Source organism: Clytia hemisphaerica, unplaced genomic scaffold, assembly GCF_902728285.1.
Source record: "Clytia hemisphaerica strain Z4C2 unplaced genomic scaffold, Clytia hemisphaerica genome assembly, whole genome shotgun sequence".
In the NCBI taxonomy this organism is placed as follows: domain Eukaryota; kingdom Metazoa; phylum Cnidaria; class Hydrozoa; order Leptothecata; family Clytiidae; genus Clytia; species Clytia hemisphaerica.
The window spans coordinates 147,531-175,446 of record NW_027104390.1 but is presented as its reverse complement, the minus strand read 5'-3'; the positions used below and the strand labels follow the sequence as shown (position 1 = coordinate 175,446).

The 27,916-nt window shown below is 37.7% G+C and overlaps 1 protein-coding gene across 1 annotated transcript; it reads right to left on the bottom strand.

The window, feature by feature from the left end:
• Positions 1-145: 145 nt before the first annotated feature.
• Positions 146-26,898, bottom strand: LOC136819687 (polycystin-1-like). Its single transcript, XM_067075927.1, has 17 exons — positions 26,808-26,898; positions 24,533-24,621; positions 23,668-24,330; positions 16,010-23,392; positions 15,594-15,773; positions 15,090-15,234; positions 14,200-14,806; positions 11,264-11,707; positions 10,698-10,985; positions 10,301-10,441; positions 9,840-10,094; positions 9,015-9,632; positions 5,899-7,735; positions 5,416-5,711; positions 3,511-3,679; positions 950-2,760; positions 146-801 (listed from the first exon to the last, which is right to left on the bottom strand). The coding sequence occupies exons 2-17, from the start codon at positions 24,612-24,614 to the stop codon at positions 334-336; spliced, it is 15,387 nt and encodes a 5,128-aa protein (XP_066932028.1). The 5' UTR covers positions 24,615-24,621; positions 26,808-26,898; the 3' UTR covers positions 146-333.
• Between the last annotated feature and the right edge of the window lie 1,018 nt (positions 26,899-27,916).

The following is a 27,916-nucleotide window of genomic DNA, read 5'->3' as shown; positions in this document are numbered from 1 at the left end:
CATGAATTCTTTTGGCCCCGTTGGTTTAGAGAACGAATGAAAAAGGAATGAAAATTTGTTGAAACTCAACTTTATTTAACTTTTACTATTCGACATAATTTTTATATTTATTTTTAAGTAAATAAATATTTTTTAAATTTCGTGCAAAATTTAGTGCTCAGATGTTAAATTTACAATGCATAATGTGCAAAAGATTTTAAAGATTTTGTGCAATGTCCTGCATCTTTCACTTTTTTTTTTAAAAACTTTATAACAAGTCCCCTCTCTCGTCCTCAAAAAGAGAAATCGAATATTTTTTGTTTTTTGGCAAGAAAATTTCTCGATGTTTCAGTTTTAAACATCTGAAGTGTTCTTCTTTTTCTTTTTTCTTCGTGAAGCAGCCACCATCACAGTCTTATCTTGCGAAGCTTGTAAAAGATCTCGCGTAGAGTCAAGAGAAACGTATGTTGCCGAGGAAGCTGGGTTAGAATCGTCTGCGCCAAGATCAATACTTGTATCGGGTGAGAAATTACGCTGACTGTTCGGGAGTTCCACAATCTGCTGATCAGAAGGGATTGTTGGCATTTCCATGCGCGGTTTTGGTTTTCCTCTGCGTCTCTTGGAAACGATCAAATGAGCGTTGGAGCCATCTTGGCTGGTGTTCAAATCTAATGAAACGGCACTGTCCAAAAGCTGTTGTTTTGGTTCTGGAAGATCGTACTGTGTTGGAGGTTGTTCGGGAAGTTCGTATGGTGTTGGAAGTTGTTCGGGAAGTTCGTGCAATGTTGGGGGTTGTTCGATTTCGATTTCTTCGTCTGGGATCTATGAAATAGAAAGTTTTGATAGGATTTAATTTTTAATAGCAGATGTTTGAGCTTCATACTCGGAAGTAATATTTGTCTATGTCCAAAACTGCAAGGAAAATTTTTTATTTTCTCTGGCTATGTTTTTAAATTTTAGGAAAAGTTACCTGCAAATTGAGCTGTGAAATAGTTGCGATGCCTCGTGGTGAGAAGGTTTCGGCTCGTTGGTATTGACTCAAGTATTCTTCTTCCGTTGTATCACGCTCTTCGTGCGGCACATCTTGATCATTGGTTGCTGAAGATGTGGTTCTGGATCCATCGAGAGTTGATAGATCGCTGGTGATGGTGTCTGTTTCTTCTTTGAAAATCTGTTTGAGGTTTTCTTGTTCGTCCTCAAAGTCGGGTACGAAGTTCAAGGTCTTCTGACTGTCCAGAGAAGCACGTGAGGTAATGCTGCCTGTTTCTTCCTCTATGAGGCTGATCTCCAGGAATTCGCAGTATGTTTTATAGTCAATTTCACCACGTCTTAACATGGTTTGAAGTTTGACTTTAATGCTACATGGGATGAGATCAAAGAATTCATCAGGGTATGACATCATTTCCAAGCTAACCATTTCAATATCCTCAATCAGCTCATCAGCGTGTAGTTTGTTGATCATTTTGTTCATCTTCTTGATCCGCTTATCTTCAATGGATCTTTGTAAACGGTTAATACGTTGAATATATGGATCCTTCTTGCGCCAACGAATCTCCTCATCCCCAATACCAGGTGCTTTCTTGATACCCATTGATAACATGAAACTTTCCATCATATACTCCATCAAGTGGAATTCTCTCTTCTTCAATTCCTCGTCCATTTGAACCATAGCGTAACATTCCATTAAGATGGTCATGAAAATATTCATCAACATAAAAGTCATCATGACGCAATACACAACAAATAACCATGGACCAACCATAGGACGTGACATGAAATCATTCCAGTCAAAAACACCAAGGAGAAGCAGATTCAATGAATAAGTTGAGCGTTGTAGAGAACTGAAATTGTATCTTTCAGCACCCATTAAAAGATAAGAGAAGAAAACAAATGCGACGATCCATAAAGAGATATACATACAGAACAAGGCCAGTTTTGGTGCAGCTCGGACAACTGTTTGAATCAGTGTTAAGAAATTTCTGTTGAATTGTAAGAACATTAAAAACTTGATGATGGCAATGAAGTCGATTAAGGACATCAAGACTGCAACCATTTCATGGTACATGGCGTTTTGGTAGAAACTGATGAATAAGTGAGGTGCTTCAATGAATTCTCCGATTTTGGTTCCCAAAGACATTGAACGTATGGCGTAAGTACCCATGACACCGAATCCAAGCACCACAAGGATAAGATTGGTGATATTATCCAAGCATTTGAAGTACTCTTTCTTTAGCTGTTTCATTTTCTTGCACTCACGGTAGAAACAATATAAAACATAGATAAAAAAGATAATATCAAATGCCAAGAAGATTTTATGTTCAGGAATCAAGTTACGATACATTCGGCTGACGTAGACTTCCGCTTTGGGAAGGACACCTCCGAAATTGAAGAATTCAAACATGATTTCACCAACTGAGATTAGATTCAAGTTAGGATTGTATAATGTGAATTCAAGGAAGACAGCTCTGGTACTGCTGTCAACCCAACTATATTTCTTCATATAACGCTCATACATCAAACTGAACGCCTCATTGATACCAAGCTCTCCAAGATAACCACCACCCGCGTATGTCTCCAAACTTGCCATGACTGGTATGATATTACGTGATTCGAAACCTGACGCATATTTCCATGGAGAAAATCGTTTCTTTTGTTTGCCAGATTTTTTCTTGGGATCTTTCCAACCGGCTTTGTACCATTTGTGATCTTCGTTAGCCATGGTGTACTTGCCGTTGCAATCGGTGATGTATTTGCGGAATTTCGGATGGATGGTACAGGTATCTGAAAATGAAATAAAAGGTTTTAAGGGATGAAAAATGGACCCTACATGGGACTCGAAATTTGTGAAAAAAGTGAATGGGACTGAAATTCCAAAATTTTCTCAAATTTTCTACTTTTTCCCCAAATTTTCCAAAAATAGGCACCCTACGAGGGACTGATTTTTCTATTTTGGTGTTTTTGCGACCCTGCCTGGGACTCGTGGAGGTTAAAAAAGGTACCCTGACCAGCGGTGCATCCCCGTAACCCATCTTGCCCTAGTACCCCCCCCCCCCCCCCAGGTGCAATATACTCTAACAAAATGCACAAATCCGGGCCTAGAACAATTAGTTTTCATATACTTTTAAAAACCATAAAAACATAGCCTGCCACAAGTCGAATCATTATTTTGTTTAGAACATCCCAATTCAGGACCACTATCTGGAGACACGCGGAAAATGAAATGGTGGCTCAACTAATACATTAAAGTTCTTCTTTAAAGAAATTGAGTTGGGGAAGTGAATGACGGATAAAGAACAGACTGTTAAGTCTTAATTTCGCAGTTCAATCAGCGTCATGAATATTTATTATTGTTCTTTTGGCACTTCATAGTCACGTGATGTTAGACTTCAAAAAGGGCGGCTGTCTGAAGCTATTCACAGGCTGTTAGATCATTTACGAGAGAAGAGATGAACGTAAAATGATAAATAAAGTTATTTTCGTTTGAGTTTTTAGAATTAGAAAAATAAAGTATATTAACGAGCATAAACTAACCATTCTTGGTTCTAATTTGTCGTAAGCGAGTGATCCCCAATCTCTTTGTGTCTCGTAACATGGCGTAAGCTGTGTAATTGTAGTAATCACCATTATACCAACTTTCGAAATACATTGCTGGAATGAACGTTTGGTTGACATAATCCCAGAACTTGTGTACACTATTGACCTTGATTGAAAGAAATGAGAAAAGACCATGACAATCATTCATGACAATCTCCGATGCTAAAATTCGACTATTTTTGAGATTGAAATGTTTCTATATTAATAGGAGGGCGTACGGGGTCTGCGATTTCCGAAATACCGAATAATTTTGCCAAAATTTCCGAAATTCCCTTAAAATAATACTTGCAATTCCGATACCGATTTTTTGGGAATTTTTCCTCGTTTTGACTAATTTTTCATCAAATTTGATTATTCATGTATGAATTCCAAAAAAGGGGGATAAAAACTTTATAATTCATGATATGCACCACTGCAATGTCTTCTGACATTACGTCACGGAACCAATAGCTCATTGGTTGGAAGTGACGTAAAAGCAGTCAATACGTCACTTTCAACCAATCAGCTATTGGGTGGAATGGAAGACATTGCAATGGTGCATATCATGAATACCGAAATTTTGAAGTAAAAATTCATGGATTTCCGATACCGAAACAACTTCAGAGTTCCGAAATCCAAAAGAAAAAAAGGTCGATTTCCGCAATTCCGAAATACTAGTAGGGGGAATTTTGTTCGATTTTTTGGAATCGCTTGACTGTTTTGTTAGAAGCACTTGTTATACATTTTTGGAAAGCTAAGGGGTAGGGGAATCGAAATTACTATGTTTCCAATTTTTTTTCGGACAATTTGGTGTGATTTTCGGACAAATATGACGGTCTCAGGCAAAAATTATAGGGTTAAAAATTAATGAAAATTTTAGCTCGAGAAAACGGAGACCTGTTGTATATTTTTGGAAAGCTCTCAAAAAATTAAGATTAGAGATATATTGCAAGTATAGGTGATTTCTGTACCTAACTCGAGATATTAACCCTTGAAAACCGTGTTTTTTAGCCAGAAACAGCTATTTTGTCCAGCTTTTGCGCTTTCGGAAGCTCAATATCTCGAGTTAGGTACTGAAATCACCTATACTTGCAATATATCTCTAATCTTAATTTTTTGAGAGCTTTCCAAAGTTATACAACAGGTCTCCGTTTTCTCGAGCTAAAATTTTCATTAATTTTTAACCCTATGATTTTGCCTGAGACCGTCATTTTTGTCCGAAAATCACACCAAAGTGTCCGAAAAAAAATTGGAAACATAGTAATTTCGATTCCCCTACCCCTTAGCTTTCCAAAAATGTATAACAAGTGCTTCTAACAAAACAGTCGAGCGATTTTACAAAATGCCCTCTACTATACCGTACGCCCCACTTAATAACCCTGGTTATGATAGCTAGATTTAGTAAAGAAATATATCTGGGAGGTCGATAGTATTAAAGACAAAGAGCTTTGATGACAATAAGCGAAATAGAAAATAAAATTTTGGACTCCTTCCTTTAGATCCGCAACTGCCGTGAGCAGTTTAACCTTTGCGTGGGGTCCAGAGCTCAGTAAATTAAATTCGTTTTGAGTTAAGCATAGAGTTGACTCTCTCTAACTCGATCTTCGAATGACCAAGAAATGTCTTCGAATTAGGGAAAAGCTCGATTTACAGAGAGAATTTAACACTACCTTCTAGCTGAGAGGACTAATGTTTTAGTTCGAATTACAGAAAGATCCAAATTAAAGAGGTTCGGAAAGTTGACCAGCTTGGCACACAACGTTGTTTCAACGTTTATCTAGCTTTCGCAACGTCCATATAATGTTAGATGAACGTTGAAACAACGTTGTGTGCCGATTGGGTGACTGCAGTTATAGTCCTTACCTTGTCAACAGCAACCATTGGTGTGAATTTGCTTCCTCCATTCTTAAGCAACCTGTCAATAACAGCTCTTTGTTGGTAGGCATGAATGTCACGGTTACTGGCAGATACCAAAAATAAAAGTAAGATGTAAAAAATGAAAGCTGTTAATTCCCTCAAGATGGAGCTCATTTTCTTCTCTTTCAACTTCTGTGCCCGAATGATGGCTACTCGTTTAGCGTTCGGTGGTTTACACATTGCTTCAAGATCAGCTTTGGGTTCATTTTCAAGACCAGATGTAATCATGATGTCATCCTCCTCTGAAATATCGAGCATGAAATTTTTAGCGTAAGTCATTTGTGGAAAGTATTTATTATACATTATGAAAAATGCAAGTTAGTTTGACTTCGATGTTAGAACAATTATCACAAAACATAACCACTATTCTAAATTTTGCAACATATCAATATCTGTTGAATGCACGCGTAAAGAAAAAAGCAAACTCACCTAATGGTTCAGGGCTGACAGAATCATCCTCAGCATTTGGTTTGTTCTTCATCAAAATGGCAACCATAGTTGTGATAACGATAATCTTCAAAGGCCGGGAAACGAATGTGTCTTGGAAAAAGGATAAGGCTTGTGTAGTCAACCATTCATTCGATTTGACTTTTCCCCACATCATTGAATAAAACAAAGTGAAAAGAGCTGGACATGTTGAGCCTAAAAAGACAAGCACCCAGGCCGGATAGATGACCCACCATGGTAAGCTTCCATGGATTTGCTTCTCAAGAGCTTCAACTTCTTTTTTCTCCTTCTCAAGTTTCTTTTCAGGAGTTAATTCCTTCTCTTTAGTGAACCGTTCAATCAACTTCATAATCAATCCCTTTTTCTTTGGTTCACCATCATTTCCCGCCATCTTGGCGTTCGCTTCTGCTTCTAACGCCTCAATTTCCGCCATATCCAAAATGGGCTCGCCCTCTTCTTCTTCTTCTGATTCTGGGGATGTATCGATCTCATCTGAGCTTGACATATAACTCGCTTCGCTCTCCCCTTCATCACTACTTGAGTAATATCCACGAATCATCGGTTTTAACGATCGTCGACTCAGCCTCGATGTGGAATCACGTTCGAAACCTTCATTCCCCTCTCCAAGAATATCAAACTCGTCAACTTCACTTTCAGAATCATCTGCACCTCGTCGACAACATCGGAAACATGACTTAGATTTCGTTTTTCGTTTGCGTTTTCTTTTGAAGCAACAACAGCCAACCGTCATTTCATCATCACTTTCCTCCCCATTCTCCTCGCGCTCTTTTTTATCACGTGCTTTCTTCAACGAATTCTCAATAGTAATCGCATTTCGACGTTTAGCGGATGCGAACAAGAAAACAATCAAAACAGTGGGCGGCATGACAACCAAAGTGGACTGAATGCCGATAATAACCATCTTCAGACTGACCCTAACAGGGCCGATCGCGATTGCATTAGCGTCGTCTTCAGCTGAAGCAGGGCCAGCACCGTAAAACATAGCACTTGAAACCATAGTCAGACAAAGGATAGTCAAGCAACATGATAAACGTTGTAGGCGAGTAAATCGACTTGTCGGTGGTCGCAAGAAAATGGAAAACCAAATGTGAGCATCGCCGAGATCTTTCATTAATTTCTCTTGGAACAGCAATTTGAAATCTGCTAAATCAGCTTCAGTTGCTGGTTTGATTTGCTTGTCAATCTGGAAGTCACCCTCATCTAACGCCCACCATCCGCCCAGGAAGATCCATTGCTCGTTGTTCTGCAAATCTCTCATGGTGATTTTCTGGATATTCCACGCTGGCGAATAACCTCCATTATCATGCCACAACCTTGCGTGTTTGATCTCACCCAAATTATTAGGCACCATGATCAAGAAGGAGTTGACAGCACCAGGGATAAAGACGTCTCTTTCAGTATCTTTCAAAGGCATTGGTCCACTTTCACCTTTCGTTCCAACCAAATTGATGAAAACTTGGGCGGTTGTTCCAGAGTTTGATCCTCGGTTCGTATAGAACGTCATCTCGTATTGGTAATTTGAATCAGGGTCGGTTGGATTAAAGATAGGCGTTACACCCATCTGCGCCTCCTCCTTTTTATCCATTCGTCTACTGTAAACAGCCAACAAAATGTACAAGCCAAACATTCCAACGATGGTAAAAAACACACCTACATTTCCACTAGCAAACATGTCTTTAAATCCAGCAAATACTTTACTAAAGTCAATCGGAGCAGGAGCTGTGATAAGACCACCACCGAATGATGTTAAATGGGTACATAAACAATGCGTTTTACCCATATCTGTTTTTGGCCCAACCTGAAACATTGAGAGAAAAAAATTAAATATGTTGGGTAAATTTCAGTAAATGCAGCAATTTTGGGCAAATTTTTGCTGGGTTACGAGTCTGAAATGGTAAATGGGTTGATATTATAGGTTCCCAAAAACAAAACAAGTCTCCTGTACTTATAATTCATATCAAAGTTGCGACTCTCTCTGATTCAAATTCGAACAGGGATTCCCCTTTGTTCGAATAACAGAGATATTCGAATTGGGCTTTTCCAGAAAAAAATCGTGCACCCCCTGTTGAGGAGGTCCATTTCCGTTCCGAGGGGGTAAGGTTTGAAACGCAGTGGAATTCCATAAGGGTAGACGAAAATCCGTCAAAAATAAGCGGAATTCCAAGGGGGTAATGATTGAAAATTTGTAAAAATTCGGAATTCCAGAGGGGTATGATCCTAAAATTGCCTGGAATTCCAAGGGGGTAGGTTACAAAAGGTTGGACCTCCTCAACAGGGGGTGCACGGTTTTTTTCTGGAAAAGCCCATTATAGAAATTTTTCAATAGAGAAATTCTCCTCGAGGGGGACTCAGATTTAATCAGAGTTAATTTTCCAAGTAATTCAAATTTATACGAGAGTGCATTGTATTGTTGGCCCAGCTAGCTTTAGCGTACTGGGCCTTTCATTAGCATTCTGCCCGGTGTCAGTGTGTAACAATTTACTAGGCGATACGCGTTTTCATATATGGCGTTTTCAAGCACAGGCTAATTCAGATTGTGAAGGATTTGATTGGCTGTTAGAACATGATTGACAGAATAAAAAACAATTGAAATCGTCTTTATTGGTTAAAAACATAAAAGGAGAAAATACAATTAACTATTAAAACTATAACTATAAGAACATAACAGATGTAGTGTGTTTTAAGAAAAACAATGTAACAAACCGTAACAAACCTTCTTCTCTTTAGGAAGATGTTCTTTTAAAAAAAAGTTGTTTTTACATTTCTCTATCATGTGAACAGTTCAGTTGTTCACGTGTTAGGAAAAAAACATCTCTGCATATAAGATTTAAATATTATGAATTATTTCTTATTGTTGTAAATAAGAGATAGCCGAATGGTCTAAGGCGTCTATGGCTTGTATAAGCGACTCCAGGTTCAAATCCCCTCTGCTACACAAGTCTTGTTCAGTTCATACTTTTATTCGCTGGGCCTTCATGCCCTCTGGGCTTCTTGTGTAATATTAAAAAGCACTTTTTCACCAATTCAAACTTTTCCAACTGGGAATGATTCTCTAAGGAATTATTTTGTAAACTTACATGACATCCATCAGTCTTCCATTTGCTGCTTGGTTCATCCCAATATTTACATTGTGAAGTGAAAATCCTCAAGGTGTAATTCAATGTTGTATTAACCAGAGCTTCTTCAGGCATACCTGGTGGTGCAAGGTATCCTACACCAATCCAATACACTCCTTCACTGAGATATTTATCAGAAATGAAGAGAGTGTAGTTGGCTTCTGGAGGAGCTGGGTTACACGCATCAAAAGTTTCATTTTTTTCTTTTGGGAATACAAACGACCAATCATATTTCTTGTTTGTAGGTTTCAATTTTCGGCGCACGTAAACACTGAGCATGACTGAACCATTGAAAGGCGGTTCTGAGTAATTGCCAACTGGTATAATATGAGCTGTGAACGCAGTGTTGTTTTCGATCTCTACTTTGTGGTAAACATATTTCTGCATGTCAGGACCGAATGAGACTAACGCAGGAGGATCAACTTCACCTTCTCTTGGCATTGTGATTTCGATAGGTTCATCAGCTCCGTCAACTTTGAGACCGTTTCCACCACCAGAGTTCAAAACAACACTAGTGACTGTGCCAGAGACTCCACCTGATGGATCCCAAGTGAAAGGATTGTCTTTCATGGCTGTCATCTAACGAATGAAGAAAAAGCAAGATGATTAGAGTAGATAAAATAATCATTTATACAATTTAACCAATAACAAGCCTCTGATAATAAATCTGACACACTTTGTTTCATGTAACTTTTGAATTCAAAATCATTTATACTGGCCCTTTATTTTTATAAAATTTCAGTCAAAGCTGCAATGCTCTAATCACACAAAAGAGTAGTTCTATACCTGTTGGCCGATAGCGGGAACTTTGGTCGAGTTTCCAGCGTTTTTCAACAAATTACCATTCTTTGGCATTTTGAAGCCGGCACCAGATGGTGAACAAACTGGAGCTCCCATCTTCTCAGGGTCAACTTGACCACTAGCCATTGCCATTGAAGGACTATCTATAACAGTCGATTCTTCTCCTGGTAGTTTCTTGCCCGTCATTGAGGACCCAACGTCCCCTGCGGCCTTGAAGACACCAGCAACGGTTTCTTGAGCCTAAGGAAGAGGAAATATTTTTAAAAATCGAATTTATTCTTTATTTATATCATTGACGAACGAAGCTGGTTTAAAATTACTTAAAAACTTTGTGACTCTCGACATTGGTTTGAGGTTTGGGTCATAAGCCAACTTCTTACCATCTCGAATCAAACCGAGTAGTAGTAGTAGTTTCGGCTTTTCATTGATTATTGATATTTTCTCACCTTTAACTTAGCAGGGTCTGTTTCAACGAAATCTTCGTCGATATCAGAAACGGTGATGAAGTCGTCATCAAACAGATTCTCGAATTTCTCGATACTGACTGTAGTGGTGGGTGCTCGGGTGGTCGTTGTTTTTGGCATTACCTACAGAGAGAGTTATAAACTCGGTATAATTTGGTATAACTAGTTAAATTGAGTAAGATGACTGACATATTTTATAAGTGGTATTATGATCTTATCGCCAGCGATTAGGAGATGGTGCTATATATCAGAAATAACTCAATGCTTCTTTAGTGGTTGAATATGGAGAATAATAAAAGAAATATTTACATATGTACAAAACTTTACCCAAATCTAAACGCAGAAATTAAATCCGAATGTAAGGTGAGAAATAAAATACCTTCGGTTTAGCTGATCCAGCCGCTGATCCGAGAAGATTTCCCAAGCCAGAAGCCATGGTTCCCGCCACACCTTCAACAGCGTCTGATCCTGCTCCATCCTCACCAGAGGATTCCCCTGACAATTGTGACGTCATCCCCATCATGGAACCTGCAGATGCTTCCTGGGCTTCTGCGTTTACTTCATCTTTTGATTTAGTAAGGCTGCCCATGACATCGGCATTCTGACGCATGGCTTCTAGACTGGTTGATTTTTGATTACTCAGCGCTTTGATCATAGCCGCACGAATCTATGAGTAATATCAATTTGAATAAAAAACAAAGAAACTGACCTCAGCGTGATAAAAATAAACGTAAGGCAGCTAACGGTTAGATTTCTCGTGACTATTCCAGCCAGAAATCAAAGATTTAAAATGTCGATATATACGTTAATGCTTGATTACGTATCAATTATACTTTCGATGACCTTCAAGAAACTACATAATTTCGCTTTGAAAACTGCCGACTGAAATCCAACCCACAAGACTTTTGCACGTGATTTTATTTAAGTTTTAAGAAAACCAATTACCGTTTCCCGATCGAGTTGTCGTTGTTGTTCTTCGGTCAGCTCTGTAATATTGAATCCAGTATGGTTGCCAAATAACCAAGTTCCGTTATGATGGAGAGTTCCGTTAGGGTGTTCCACTGTTCCGTTCTTCTGGATAATCGTTCCGTTGCCAAGAACCGCTGTTTTGTTGTTATGCAAAACGGTACCATTATGAAAAATAACACTACCATTGATTTGAAGTGTACCATTGATTGACAGGTGGGCTAGCATCTTGGATCGTTCCTTCTTTCGTTTACCGGCTTTGTCACTGTTTTTGTTCAAAATTGACGTGACCGAATTCATTAGTTTAGCAATAGCTTGGGTGTCACCTGAGTTGACGATGATTTCCAGTTCGCTGTTCTCTCCTTGAGTCATGTTCAAAAGTTTGGCGATCATTTCGTCTTCCGTTAGTTTTGGCTCACGTACCTGTCGTAATTAAAATAGATAAAAAAATAATTCGAGTGTTATATTTGTATCAAATTAATAAGTATTTGTGTGGTTTTGATTGCTTCATTATTTTTTTTAAGTTCCTTTTAATTGGCAGCGCTCGATTGTGAAAGTTCTTTGCCACTATTTAAACACCCACCACCTAGACATGAGTGTGTAGGGAATTTGAGTAAGTGCACAGAAAGTCAACAGAAACTGACTTAATGTTAAAAAGATGATTGGTCGGGAAGAAATCTAAAATTAGTTTGATGACAACCAAGTTTCCTTTTTCTGGGATAAAAAATTATTTGGAAAGGTATCCGTTTGCAAAATCAACCAATTATATTTTTAGCAGGTCCTTGAAATCTAAAGCCTACGCTTCTTTTGTCAAAAGATTTTGCAACCAGCTGTCAGTCAAGAGGGTTGAGTATTTATCAAAGGGTGAATATTTATTGACCTTACTAAATTTCTTTCCCACGATGCAAGTAAATGATCTCTTCTTTCTCGCGAAAAGTAAATGTAACAGTACTATATTCTCAAACACTCTCCAAGTGGTTATTTTTATAAGAAACATCCACTGGTGTTTTATACTGGTCCTATTTTTCTTATAAAGATTTATGACTTATCCAAGGTTCTTTTTGTGCGAAAGATAAGGAAAATACTTTTTAGTACCGACAACTTTTTTGCAGCAGATTCATTTTACATCCGAAAACGCCGACATGGAAAGCAGAATCGTTTACGGTAAAGATTAGCTATTTCCATATAACTTTTTATGGTGTAATCTCACTGCTCTGTTCTTGATATTTGGCCTTACGATGAAAGGTGTAACTTTTCATTTTTTCAAAGAATTTTAATCAAGAAAAGCTTGTGGAATCAAGGAAGGCTTGTCGAATTTAATTTATGAAATCTTCATTTTTTTAAAGATTTTCAATCAAGGAAAGCTCGTCGTCTAAATTGTATTTACTAGTCTAATTATATTTTTGGTGCTAACCCAATTTAGTGTTATAGGTGTATTATGGTTAATTAGCGCTCAGTTCAATGCCACAAACTTATTTTTCTTATAGCGCCTACTTTTGAAGAGTAATGGCGTCGTCTATTTACTTTGAATCATTTTTAAATCGTTGTCGACAAAAACAACTTGTTTATTCTCAAATATCATGTATTGCCTCATACGTAGACCGATAGAGTGGTTTAAAATCGCGAAATTTGCACAGGCCACTAATCATTTGCATGGATCACGCATAGCAGACACACCAGAGCAAAATTAAAACAAAAATATGAAGGTTTTAACGATTTTGGCGTTTCTTGTGCTTCATGTATTGAACACCCAAAGAGTTGAAGCCAATAAAGAAATTTCAAAGAGCGATAAATCAGGACTACACTGTTTGTGTGGAGATACCTTCATCAAGGCTTACCAGTACTGTTGTAAAAACGCATCCAAATGTAAAGCAGCATCAAAGATCGTCAAACAAGTTTCACATTTTCAACGAAGATCTGCAAGATCATTGTCAAATCCTGATTTCCTTTTAAAAGGTAGGATTCTATTTGATGTTACCCGCAGATAAAATTAAACCTAAGGAAATTTCCCTTTCAATAGCTGTATGAAAGGAGGGTGCTATTTCTCTCTCTAGATTTCTACACTTACACTAGACTTCTTTCTAACTGCTAGGTATCAAGCAAATAGGCATCAATCACAATTTTTAGATATTTTGCGTGACCCGGATAGGGATCGGGCCCACAATTATGCAACCCGTCGCTGGGTGCTCTACCCTCCACGACCATATTTGTGCTAGATTACGATTTACTGACGTTTATTATATATCTCTTTAGATCAACAAGCGAAGCAGTTCCTTAAAACTTTAAGGAAACCGTCCAAGAAATCAGGAAGACTGGGGTATGCGGCGACACAAGACAATGCTTCAGAAGAATGCTGTTATGAATGGTGTAATTTGAAAGAAGTCAGCGAATACTGTTCTGCTACGTAAAACTTTTCCACGCTTGTGGAGAATATTCATTAGTAATACTACATCATAATTTTTCTCGAGGCCAAAAACATTACGTCATGTCCATTATGTGGCTTGGTTGCCAAAATTCAGGCTGTATTTTGAGTCATTCTGAGTCATTGGATTGTCGTCTTCCCTATTTTGGGCATTGGAGATAAGATGATTGAAAATCAAAACCTTTTGTAAAAATATTTTTCAAAAATTAGATTGTGTCATTTTTCGTTCTTGCTAAAATTTTATTGTAAATATTTGTCTTGTGTCAAAAGTTCTTGTACAAAATATATCATAGAATTCCAGTCTTTATTAAGAATAAATATGTAATCCTTAAGCCCGGTAGGGGGTACCTACACAAGTAAAGGGCCCGGGAATGTGCCGTCCTTAAGGGTGCCATTTTACAACCAGGAAGTTCCTGTAAGGGTGCTAAAACTTCCCAGCAAAAAAAAACTTAGATGGGTGATATTATGAAAAGTAAAAACAAAAGAATCGTACCGTGACATTGAAGGAGACAACGCTTGTTGCTTCATAAACATCGATAACTCTCACATCAAATCGAATTGTGAAATTATCTTTCTCTGCACCCATTGGTAGTTTACCACTTGCTACGTTAGATGCTCCAAAGAAGAACAAGGATTCAGCTCCAACTTCATTGTAATAAACAAACTCGTAGCGTAGTGGAATATCTTCATCTTCCCAGTCTAAGCAGGTGAAAGTGAACAGGGTGGTCATGGCCTCACCCTCTTCTGCATCACTGAAACAACGCCCACCTTTTGGCGGCGTGTTTGTAAAACCATTTCTTTGAGCTAATCCTTTAGCACCATCGGGTAAACCAGCTCGCAAAGTGAATCGATACAACTTGCTAGGTGTTAGAGTAAATTTCTTGATAACGAAAACAACCTCACGACGATATTGCTCCACAGCTTTCATGACGTGAGTATCAAGTTCCCATATAATTTTTCCTTCTGCTGTGATTTCCTTGACGGTGTAGACTTCCCACTCATATTGCAAGTCAGGGTTTTTGCAGACTTCACCTTTACAAGTACTCATCAAGGCGTATTTTCCGGAAGGGTTGATTTTCTCAAAGCAATTTTCTTTGCACCTATAGAAAAAAATCGTTAAAAAAGATAATCAAGAACTACTTGAGAATTTGAAATCATGAATGTCCTGTTCCTTTGTCGATTTGTCAATACGAATCCTGTACCAAAAGAGCTTAAAAATTGTCATGAATAAGTAGCCTGACATCGTTAAAAGACAGGTCAATCACAGAATTTGGAAAACAATTCAGCGATTGCTTAGTAAAGCAATATAAGACAAGAGAATGTGTTAGTTTAATCTGAAAAGTTCTTAAAAGAATGGATCTTTTTTAAAAGCAATCAACTCACTCGATTCCCATCTCTGGAGGCAAACCTTTGACAACCTCGATGACTTGATATCCCAAACTCGTTCGTTGTCCTTTACTCAAGATCAACATGATGACGTAAGCTTGATCAATCACCATCTTTGTCGCATCCAAATTGAAAATCTTGTCTAAGAAAAACATACAGAAGAAATGAGCTGTTGTTACCAAGTGACTAGTTTTTTTGGTAGATGTGATCAAGGATCTTTGAATAGCCTTTTTAGGGGTCGTTCAAAAGTCAATTCACAAAATAGATTTATAAATTTATAAAAAGTCTCCATAACTCGAACACCCACGGGGAACACAAATTAGTTCGAAATTTCGAGTTATGGACGTTCGAGTAAAAGAGACTCAACTGTATTCAGATTTTCTGGAGTTGATCAAGAAATTTTATGTTCCATACCGAAAATACAATACGCACCAAAATCAATGGAATTTGGGGATCGTGATATTTAAATTTTCATCTTTTCATGAAGAGATCAACGCTCACCTGTGGTATTGAAGAAATAAGTTCCATTTCCATAGCAACCACCATTTTTAACGACTTCCTTGTCATAAGGAAGAGGGTTGAGAACAGCCACTTTGTAATTAGGGATTTCATTGTGTTGTAGTGCGAATGCTGGGTCAATACTTTCCATCGCATTGAAACAATACCAAGTGAAATTCATTCCTGCAAAAAGTATTTCAAGTAAGATCTTATCAACTATTGGTAAGCCAGAATAAGGCGTTTCAAAACAATGCTTTTATTATGATTTATCTTTCAAAGTAAAATGAGTGTGTATATATAGGGAGTATTTAGGAAAGAAAGGCAGTACCTAATTCTCAAATATTAGTTAAACTCGAGCTATTTCTTACGGTCTTTTCGAAAAATGTATAACTTAAAATATAGATGATGAAAAATGTTACCTGTGAAATCGTTCTTTTTTATATCAGGATCACACGAAGCACCCGCGCTGACAGGGATCGGTTTTGATGAGCCACGTCTGATGAGCGCTCCACCTTCGACCGCAGCGATCAACTCGGATGGGTAAATTTGTAGATAACCTCTAGCTGCTTGTTTGAAAACAGTGGTTTTTGGGTTCGCCATGGTGACAGTTACTTTGATGAGATAAATACCGTACCACAAAGTTTTCTTTTTGATGATTAAATCTTTTTGTGTGTAAGGGTCGAATCCGTAGTCCGTTTGATTATCGAATAAAGTTGGCGTAAGTTTCCCGTTTGATGGATTGTATTTATAAATTTTCCATTCGTATTTTGTTTTGGATGCATATTCACATTGGAGTGTTGTGTCAACATAGACGCTCATCTTTTCAGAACGTGCCAACCTTGTTGGGTAGAAAGCTGAGATTCCCAAATTTGTGATGTTGACTTCAGGGTAGTTGCAGATGACTTCGGATGCTAAGACTGTTACAGAGGCGTTTTGAGCTGACAGGTGATTAATAGCTGTCACTTTTGCTGTATAGAAATCCCAAGTGGAGTAATTATGGAAGACAACTAACGAGTCTTGGTGTTTTGGGAAGATACCAGAAATGTTTTGTTTTGTGATACCAGGGTAGAATTCACCACAATCTCCTTTTTCTGTTGTGTAGTAATATACTGAAGAATCGCCTGTTTCAAGTCTGAAGCATGTTTCTTGACCTTTCTCCGACATGTAGATTGTGAAATTCATTCCAAAACCAATCCATTGTGGTGAGTTGCTCATTAGGGAGACGTAACCAACTGGCTCGATGAAAGTCAACTCCATTTGCCCATCAGCTGAACTGATGTTGTTTGAGATCTTGTATTTGACAACACGTGGTCCAGGTTCTTCAAAACGATGTTCAAATAATTTGTCTTGGTTGCTAACCTCTGGTAAACTGAGACCTGGTGTCTCAATATTCCATTCAATGTCGAATTCATCCGAGTTGGCTTTCATACTGAAAGTAAGGTCACGTCGCACTGGATAATAAGAACCGTCTCCGTGGCCGGACTGATCTTGTCCGGTTTTGCCGTGTTCATATGTGATTTTCACATCTTCGATTGTCAGTTTACGTTCCAAACGAATCATGAATTTAGTAACAAGATTCTGTGTGACCAGGTTTGAGGCGATAATTTTACCATGATAATCACCAGGGGAATCTGCAAAATCCTTGGGTAGGAAAACAAAGTTTTTCCCTTGTTCGTCAATTTGAATATCCTTAAATTCCTTGCCATTGATTTTGACAGTGTAAGTAATGTTAGTACCCTTCTCTTGCGTCCATTCAATGTTGTGGGATGCCCCGAATAACTTGGAACCGATGTCTTCGACTTCGACTCCGGCGATTGCGTCTAGGACTAAACAGATAGTTGATAAGGCTTGGGAACCTTTGCGGTTTTCACATCTTACATTGACTTTGTAAGCTCCAGCTTTTTGATAAACTTCAGTATGGTCTTTGTTCATGTCAGTAAATTTTGAAAGGTCAGAGATGCCGTCTTTGTAAAAAATGTCTGAAATTTCGGACACTGTATTTTCTTTCGTCTCCATTGCCCAAGTGCATATCAAATCAGATCCGCTGACAACCAAGGATAATCGAGTCTTAGATTCAGTGATGTTGGGTGGGCAAGTCAATGACGTCATCTTAATATCGAGAACTGGTTTCATCAGAGTGATTTGCTTTTTGACGGAAATGTCGGTTACGTTGTTCTTGGCGCTCAACTTTAAATTTAATGTAAGCTTTGGAACACCAGTTGTGAAGTTGGAATGTAAATCAAATTTGTGTTTGAAACAGAATTGATACTTCCCATCTACCATTTTCAGTTTATTCTGATCTTCTGTTAGTTCTAGTGCATGACCATCAAATACAGGCTGGAAATGTGGATTTGATCCTTGCTTGATTCCATAACAAAATTCAAACTTCTCTCCAACTTCAAGTTTAACTCCTTCTTCTGGTGATTGAATCTTCAGCTCTTGGATTGGATCTTCAATGATAACTTTGACTCGGCCAACAAGAATACCAGTGATATGATTGGTCGCATTGATTAGGATACTGAAAACCCCCGGACGATCACTGGACACAACTCGTTCCATCAAAGCACTGCCATCACTGTGGTGTCTGAAGACTTTATTTTGGAAATGGACAAAATATGTGATGTTGGTACCTTTGGCAACTTTGAAATTGATTGGAAATTCTTCGCCAACTTTTTGTGGTTTGATTGCATTGATGTGAAGATCTGAGATTTTTCCTTGAATAAAAACTTTGGTTCTGGCAGATTGTGTTGAGATGCGATTGTTGCAAGTCACTTGGACATTGTAAGCATCTCCTTGAGTGTAATTGTGCTTGAAAACAATCTTGGTATCTTTGAAATCCTCCATCTTTTCAATATGTCCATTTTCATAATAATGTGTGTTCATGGTTTCTGTAATTTCCTGTTGTCCATCCCCATACACGATGGAGCATTTGAAATCAGAACCACTTTTTACGATGACTGTAATCTCAGTGACCTTTGCGGTATCGTACGCAATCTTTGTTTCAGCAATCACTTTGGTGATCGGTAACACTGGTTTGATGACTGTTAAAGTTGCTTCAGCTTCAATACGACTGACATTGTTCCAAGCTTGGACGGTAACACGATAGGTACCTTGTTTGGTGTAGGATACAGGATGCTGGAGTTGCATCGATGCCTTCTCTGAACCATCTCCAGAGATGTATTTAAAGTGTGGATTATTACCAGAGCCTAAGTTGACCTTGACTTGAATTGTCTCATTAACCTCAACTTCTTGTGATTTGGAAAGAGCAACATCAAGATTCTTCAGCTGCTCCTCAATGATTACCGTAGATGTTAGATTACCAGCATTGGAGACTTTGTTCTTCGCACAAACAGTGTATTTGTAGATTCTAGCTTCAGTGTAATGCTCTGGTGAGATAGTTGCAAAACTATCTCTGTTACCAGCTGATCTTTGGTAATCGACTTCCAATTTCTCCCAGAATACTTTATATTCGAGATTAGATCCTTCACCAGTTGTCCACTTCAGTTGGAAGGTTGCCCCGAATCTCTTGGGATCGACTGGTAAAAGCTTGAAGCCTGTGATTGGAGTCTGGATATCCACTTGTGTATTTGCAGTGACCTCATTTTTACGATTTTGACATTTGATGTTGATAGAGTAAACACCAACCTTTTGGAAGCGATGCTTGAATTTCATTTCAATATCACTAAATGGTTTCTCATTCAAGGAAAGATCTTTGTAAAACAAATATTCCTTCTTGAAGCTCTCCTCGGTCTTTTTGCTTCCATCTCCCCATTGAATCTCACACTCAAAGTCTGATCCTTTTTGCATTTTCACAGTTAAAACAGCCTCGTCAGAAAGATTTGTTGGGTTCACCATAGCTGAAAGTCCTTGCAATTCCAATACAGGTTTCAAGACATTGATTTTGATGGATCTTTCCAGTGTACTGGTTGGGTTTGTGGCGTTAACAATGACTTCATTGGTGCCATGATGAGTGAATGAGTTCTTGAAATGGAATAATTCAGTTGTTAATTGTTTTCCATATTGACCACCATTGATGTTGAATATGGGTGCAATTACTGATTCAATCCCTTGAATCTGGAAATCAATTGTTTCATTAATTTCAACAGTTTGTTTGCTTGCGTCAATGGTGAAACCGGATAGTGGTACATGTACCTCTAGTGAAGTTTCAGCCTCGATCTCATGTAGACGATTTGTGCATTTGGCCTGGATTTTGTTGGTACCCACTTTTGAAAATGCTTTATTTTGATTGAGTTTCAAATTCTTGAATTCTGCGGTGCTCCATCGAGGTTCATGTGTGTAGTAATCTGATTTTTGAGTTGTAATCTTATCGGTTTGCTCATTGTCATAACTAATCACACATTCGAAATCTGATCCTTGGTCTAACATCAAATGAAGTGTGTACGGTGAAGAAATATTGATATGTTTTGGAGCTTTCAAGGTAAGTCCAACCAAGGGTAGAACAGGTTTCAAAACTTCAACTTTGATATTACCATGTACTTTGCTGATGTTATTGTAAGCTGTTATGGTGATTTCATAGATCTTCTGAACAAGGAAGTTATGCTGAAATTGAGTTTTAGTGACTGCGATTTCTTTGTTTCCGTCATTGAAGTCGATATCATACAAGATAGCACTTCCACCAATGCTTGCAACATTGAAAGAAACTGTTTCATTGACTTCGATGGTGTTCTTACTGGCAGAAATGGTGACATTCTTGATCTCCTTATCAATCACCACTTGGCTTTCTCTGGTAATACTTGCACTGACTAAATTGGATCCAGTGAATTTGAATGAGAACACACCAGGTGTTGCGTACATGTCTGAGGTGATGTGTACTCGTTTCTCATTCTTGATCACTGGCACTGATTGGCCGTTAAATTCGCAAGCGATCGTAAGGTCAGAGCCACGTTCAACTTCATAGTAAATGTAGAAGTCATCGCCGAATTTTTGTGGAAGCACAGGTTTGATGTAAAAACCTTTCAAAGCAACTTGCGTAATAACTGTGATATCTTTGGTCAAGCTTCCCAATCGGTTTCCACATTCAATCTCCACTTTGTGATGACCCTCATTCTTATAGATATATTGAGCATGAAAAGCGAGGTCTTGGAACGGTTTCATGTCTAGTTTATCGTAATAGACTAATTCTTCACTTTTGTCTACTGTGGTTTGGTGTGTTGGAAGCCAAATGATGTTGCATTTGAAGTCTGATCCTTCACCAAGCCCAATGTTCAAGATTGTCGGCTCCGTCAGATTCACCGGGTTAGACGTCACTCTGAGATTCTTCAATGCAATCACAGGTTTAAGGATGATGATTTTCTGATTGATTGTGATCGATCCTACAGGACTGACTGCAGTGACTTTGATGATGTATTCACCAAACTCGTCATAGGTGTGATCGATGCGGTTTAATTCGGTTTCTTCTTTGTTATTATCTCCAAAATCAACATTATATTTATGCTTGGTGATTGTGATGTCATTCTCATAAGAGATTTCAATCTTGACCAATGAGTTTTGCTCATTTGTTTCTGGCACGATGATCTTAAAAGGGACTAAAGGTTGGAAAATTGCAACTTCAGTTTTAGCACTGACTCTATTCAATCTGTTCGCACATGTCATTTCCAAGGTGTAAATTTTGACTTCACTGTAGGCGTGTGAGAAAGGGATTTTAATGTTTTCGTATTTCTTGATAATTCGTTCTTCGATGCTTGTGTAATAGGTTGTGTACATCTCAGTAGTGTTATGCTCATATCCATCACCATAAATGATATGGCAAATGAAATCAGATCCTTGGGAGACAATCGCTGTCATTTCAACTGATTCCGACACATTCTCGTTTGGTGCTGACAGCTCAATGGATCCAAGAGGTAAAACAGGTTTCAAGACAGTAACATGCTTCTTGATCTCTGTTTCACTGACATTGTTGTATGCGACAACGGTCACTTCAAAGTCACCGTAGTTCGCGTAAGATCTAATATGTTGGTTGCCAGTTGTCAAAACATCGTGTGGGTTATCACTGAATTTGATTCGGTAATGAGGGTTGCTTCCAAGCTGTGCTTTGAAGTCAATGGTCACATTCTCAAGGACCTCCAAGAATGGATTCGGTGAAATCAGATTCACGATCAGATCAGAGACATCGTGCTCAATAATGATAGTTGATTCTTTACGAACTTTCTCTGATATCTCGTTCCACGCTACAACAGCGAAAGTATGGATTCCAGCTTCTCGGTAAATTTCTTTGGTGATTTCAGTTGAAGGTTTTCCATTGATGAATTCAATGTTGAGGAGTTCTCTTTCGTTCCAAAAGATCTTGTATTGGACCTCAGTTCCTGTGGTTGCTTGCCATGTGACACTGAATTTGTTCCCAAAGGATTGTGGATCAGTTTCAGTGATGTCAACATTATCAACTTTATCCTGGACAATAAGTTTAGTTTGGTAGCTGACTCGGCTCAAACGGTTATTACAATTAATGCTTAGGATGTAGTCTTTAGGATGCTCGATGTAAAAAGAGTCTTCGAATTTAAGGTTCTTGAATTGTTCCTTGGCAACTGATTGTTCCAGATAATATTTGTGATCAGTGAAATCGTGTTGTGTTGTGCCTTCACCATCCCAATCGACTGAGCACGTAAAGTCAGATCCAATCTCAATCTCGCAAGTCAACTTAGCTTTTTCCCTTGCCAGAGATGGTCGTGCTGTACACTTCAAACCATCTAAAAGAAGTACTGGTCTCAAAATGTTGATTTCGACAATGGATAGATGAAAAGCTGTTGGATTTTTTGTGGTCACTTTGACTAAGGCTTGACCATACATTGCAAACTTGTGTGAAGTGTGGTTCACATTCTCTGTCATAGCTTTGCTACCATCTCCAAACTCCCATTCATAATGAGGATAACTTTTGAAAGAAGGATTTTTAGAATCAGCAACAAAACTTAAAGTTTCGTTGACCTCGATAGTATGTTTAGGAACGTTGATCGAAACAGCGTTAATCAAGGGATGGACATCAATTTCCTTTTGTTCGGTAATGACAGGAGTGACGTCATTGGAGGTCTGGATGCTAACTTTGTAGACACCAAAAGTGTTGTTGAAGACTGATGGATTGATTTGAGCTTCACCAACCATTACATCTTGAACAACCATTTGCTCCACACCATCGATGAAAGCCTTGAAGCGGATCGGAAAACCTTCATCAACGCTCCATGTGACTTTGAAACCTCTGTTCACCGATTGAGGTTCAATGGGATCAATTTGCAATCCTTTAATTGGTTTTTGTACATCCACTTTGAAGGATTTGGTGAGTGTTGCTTTACGGTTGAAACATTGCACCGAACCGTGATAGATAGCTGGTTTTTTATATTCATGGTTAACTGATTGTGTTTTAAGGTTTTCATAGATGCTGGTGACTGGATCTGAATTATCACTGAAATCCCAGGTACAGTTAAAGAAAGTTCCTTCCTCAAGTGTAGCTTTAATGGTTGCTTCAGTACCAAGAAGAGTGACTTCAGGTACAGTGACTGACAGCTTAGCTGGTTTCTCAACATAAGAGAAAACACGAACGAAATGAGGGAATTTGATATTGTTGCTATCACAGCCAAGACAAAGTGAGATTTCTGGCTTATAAACACCATGTTCTTCATACTGGTGAATGATCTCGCGTTCCCTGGTTCGAAGTTTTGGTGAACCATCCCCAAAATCGATGATGATATGAGTATCTGGATTTTCTTCTTTGATGATCAATTTGATGTCATTTCCTGGTTCTGGATATTCTTTGTGGTCAATGGAGCTCTCAGCGAGTGATAAGACTGTGCTGGCTGCAATGAAAAAAACAGAATAGGAGTTATTATATCAAAAATATTTTTTAAGTAATAACATATCGATTTGTTCAAGAATTTAGAAGACACTTCACGGCAAAAACTTCACTGAAGCTAAAACTTATTCATTTACTTTGGTTTGAAGTTGGTTTGAATAAGTTAATAGAAATTTGTAGAATCGTACACTCTAAAATGGACCGGATCGTATCAAAATCTGACAAAATAGCAAAAATCCTTTTAAGAAAGAAACAAAAATCTTCAGACATAAATCTTACTCTTCCGGCAAGTGTATTGAGCTTGTTTCACTGTTTCCAAATCCAGAGTGAAATTGTAGATTTGTAGGCAAGAAACGAGTCCTTCGAATGGTGAAGAACCAAACTCCAAAGCTCCCACACGGATTGGGAATTGTGTTGCGATGTAGTTAGTTCCAACGTTGATTTTCTTTAGGAGTTCACCATTTTTATATAAACACGCTTCTCCTGTATCATAGCTGTACGTGACTGCAATGATATTCCATTTGTTGTGTTCAAGACATTCCTCCGTCAAATCATCAACCAGGAGGAGCGTTCTTTTAGTGAAACGGACAAAGAGGTTAGAGATGCCGGGTTTGGATCCTTTTCGTTGTCCGATCTGCACTCCACCACCGGTCGTTTTGTAAGATAAAATCTCCAATCCATCTCCTTCAGGGTAAATACTGAATACGATAGAGATATCCCTTGCCGTGTCAAGAGCCGGGTGCCGAGGGATTTCGACGTACGACGTCGGTGAGCCGCTGAACCTTATGGCAGACTCGAATTGGCCGTCGATATCCTTAGCGTAAAAAACATCATTGATCTTAGCTTCTGTCGCAGAATCACCGTAAATGTTTTGTCCACCGGTCGATTTTTGGAAAGGGTAAAATCCCACTGGATATTTCTTTATGTCGCGGCAAATACCATCTGAAAAATTATTTAGTGAAAACACTTAAAGACATATCTTAAGAAATAATGGGAAAATTTACCAACTATGGATAGATATCTCAACCATAGTATAAGAAAGCCGCGGCTACAAAAATATGAGGACACTTATTAAGATTCACATCATCCATGGAATTGAAAAGTTTCTTTTTTAATTCTGCATAAAATGTGATTAAACACTTACCATGTTGCTGAGAACTTGCTTGTTCCAATGTCAAAAACAAAAGAAAGATTGCCAATAAATGTATTGATCGCATCTGAAACATCAATTTTCTAAAACCAAAAAGAAAAATCCTAAATTTTGGAGAAGAAACCTAGGATTCTGCTCATCCTCCAACGAAAAGAGCTTCATAGGAAATATATCTATAGAGGTTTGCAAGTCAGACTAGGAAAAACCGTTTTTTAGACAAAGCAAATTAACACCCGATATACCATACCAGCCACTACACGTCAGAACAACGTAACAATAACGCACATCTAAATCTAACATTGGAAAGAGGTTGTAAGAACGTTGTCTGGTCAACGTTACTCGAATTACTTTGCAATACACCTTTTCGACCGTAGCCGCCAATTGCCGCGTGGACATTTTTTTGTCCACTTTATCCCACTAAAACCGTCCCAGTCCTTTTTTCGCACATATAGACAAAAAAGATTTGTCAAAAAGGATTGGATCGAGTTTAGGGGGATAATTAAATAATCAAGTGTCAATTCTTTCTAATACGAACCTCTATGATTCAAATCTTTCTGTAATTCGAACTAATAAATCACTGAAGCAGGAAAGTCGTATACAATACTCCCCGTTATTCGAATCTTTCTATAACTCGAAAAATATTTTCTGTCCCTTGAAAATCGAATTAAAGAGAAGTAAACTATACTTAACTACAACAAAGCGCCCTTAAGAATAAAAAATTTAAAAATTGAGAACTTTTCCTTTGAATCGAGTAACTCTTGTCTGAAATACTCCTTAGTGTTCAAGCTACCGAGAGTCTAAAATACTTTTAAACAAAATTAAAGGCCAAAAATCAAAATTAAGTAAATTTTGCCCAAGTGAAATTGAATGTTAATTTACTTTTTTGAAACAAATTGCACCATAGATTTGTTTTTATATCCAGCAGAGTCAGTAAGAATTCCATTTCAATATATTACTTGACATTTTTGAAAATTTTAGTTTCAAATAATTTTGATTTTGAATTTTAATAAATAATTCATTGGATTGGTTCAGGAATATTTATGTTCAGTTACTTAGATACGATTTTATTCAGACGTCGAAAGATGATTCATTCATTTGTGTAGATGACAGATAGAAATCCAAATTCTCCAGATTTCCAAAAACTTGATTCAAAACTGTCACTTATTCTAAAAGAAGTGAAAAACAAGAAAATTTTCAAAGATCTTCCTCACGAATTGAAAATACCCTGAAAATACGATATCGGAAAATAATCATGCAAATCTTGCGACAAAGTTTGAAAGACATGAAAGCAGTCCTTTACCCATCGCCCAGGAAATCTTCTTAGTTCTGAGAATTACACGGGGGGGGGGTGCTTAGGCAAAAATGGATGATGGGTATGTGCGGACGGTAAGGGTTGGTTTTTTTCACCTTTCAAAGTCTCTCTAAGGGTTGGAAAAGTCAGAAAGTTTTAAATTAGTCTCTCTGAGGGTCGGCTTTCGGAAGTCCCGTCTGCACATACCCCTCATTCGCCAACCCTAGTACCCCCCCCCCCTCGGGACTAATTATTTTAATCGTATGAGGGTCTGTTGACAGATTATGCATCTCAGGGGTGTGAGGGCAGCGGGCAAACAAGAGTGGTACTAGAAGTGCCTTAAATTATCAATTACAACACCCCTCACCCTTTCTAACTTAGCTAAAGAAGAGGAGAAATTTATATCAGTGGTGGGACCATATTGTCAAGATGACAATATTTCGAATGATAGTTGACGCTCTTTAATTTGACGTTCTCTTGTTCAATAAGTAATATAAGCTCTGGTTTTCGATCACTTTTAATCTCATCGTCAAGAAACTGTCATAAAAAACGCTCTTTTTAGTTCCTTGAAGGTTTTCTAGCGTGTGACCTTACCTTCAAGGAAGGAGTTTGCTATTTGAATTTGAATTTTTGTGTTTGGATTGAAATTTCGAAATTCATTTAATCAAATTAGATTTTTAACGAAAACCTACTGATCATGTCTTCTCTAAAAAACACCCCTGTATCAGTAACCCAGTCAAACCCACCCTGGTGAATAACTCGGTGAAAATAAGTACCAAACAAAAATGGCCTAATTCCCGGTAGGGATGATGAGTAAAGCCGCTCAAAATTAATTCAAATTCTCTACCCCAATCAAATCATCCCAATGGCTTTTAGATATCTCAAATACAAACCTGGTGAACTTTTCTTCACCGGGTCACTGAGACAGGAGTGTATAAAAGATTATGATAAAAGTAAACGTAAACCAACAACGCATACCTCAAAATTATTTTTCTTCGTTAAAAAGTTACATCATATAAATGCTCTTCTCAAAACAATAATAATCTTTCAATTTAGCAGTCAAAAATAGTTCAACTTCCAAATCTCAAGATTTCAATTTTGAAAAAGAAAGAAATTTTGACAATATTTAAGTATTTTAAATTAACTGAAATGATTTAATTTGACAGTTTCGCAATTTGAAATTTCTTCAAGAAGCTTATTCAAAAAGTAAAGCATACATCAATATACCTCATTTAGACCTAGAAATTTCCACTTAGATTCATTGACATACTTCTGATTATTATCGATTCAGTTTATTTTTGACCAAAAGTATTCAGAAATTCAGTCATAAAATCGATTCAAATATTTTTCAATATTATATTGACAATTAAAGCAAAAATCCTTCAGACATTTTTTTTTGTGGATATCAATGGTTTTTCCTCCCTATGAGAGAACCTTTGAATTATTTTTAGTCATTGAATATTCAATACGAAAACTTCGCCTTGGAGTAGGTAAGCCCTCTTCCCAGGGAGTAAATTGAACATTAGGTCATTCAAAAATGACACATCGCCTCATAATATCTTAGTAGGAGTTTCAAACAAATATATATTTAATTTGAGTTTAATTTTCATAAAATACCTCAAAATCCTTTGCACAGAAATTTACTGCGGCAATTTTGAAGTGGAATAATTCATAGAGCTGGTTGCAGAGAGAATGAAAATGAAACTTCTCCAATTGTTATAAAAAATGATTTTTCAGCAATTCTAAAAGGTCTGACGCATGATTAGCGTTAAAAGATCAATAAGAATTCAAAGAGGCGATGGCAAAATGTTTTCCGAAAAGTCCCAGTAAAAACAGTCTCCTGATCTCTAAAACTCTCAAAAAAACATTACAAACGACTCTCTACAGTTTGAATTCTACATAACTGGAACAAATTTAAGTATGTTAAGTAGTATGCCTTTCCCAGGTTTGATACAAAGAATGGTGTTTGGTATTGTCAAAGGTTTTGGTAACATGATTAATATTCACTGTCTATATCATTTATATGGAAGGGCAATCCTAAAGATCTGAACAATTCAAATGAATTCCACTCAGTCACCGGGTAATGG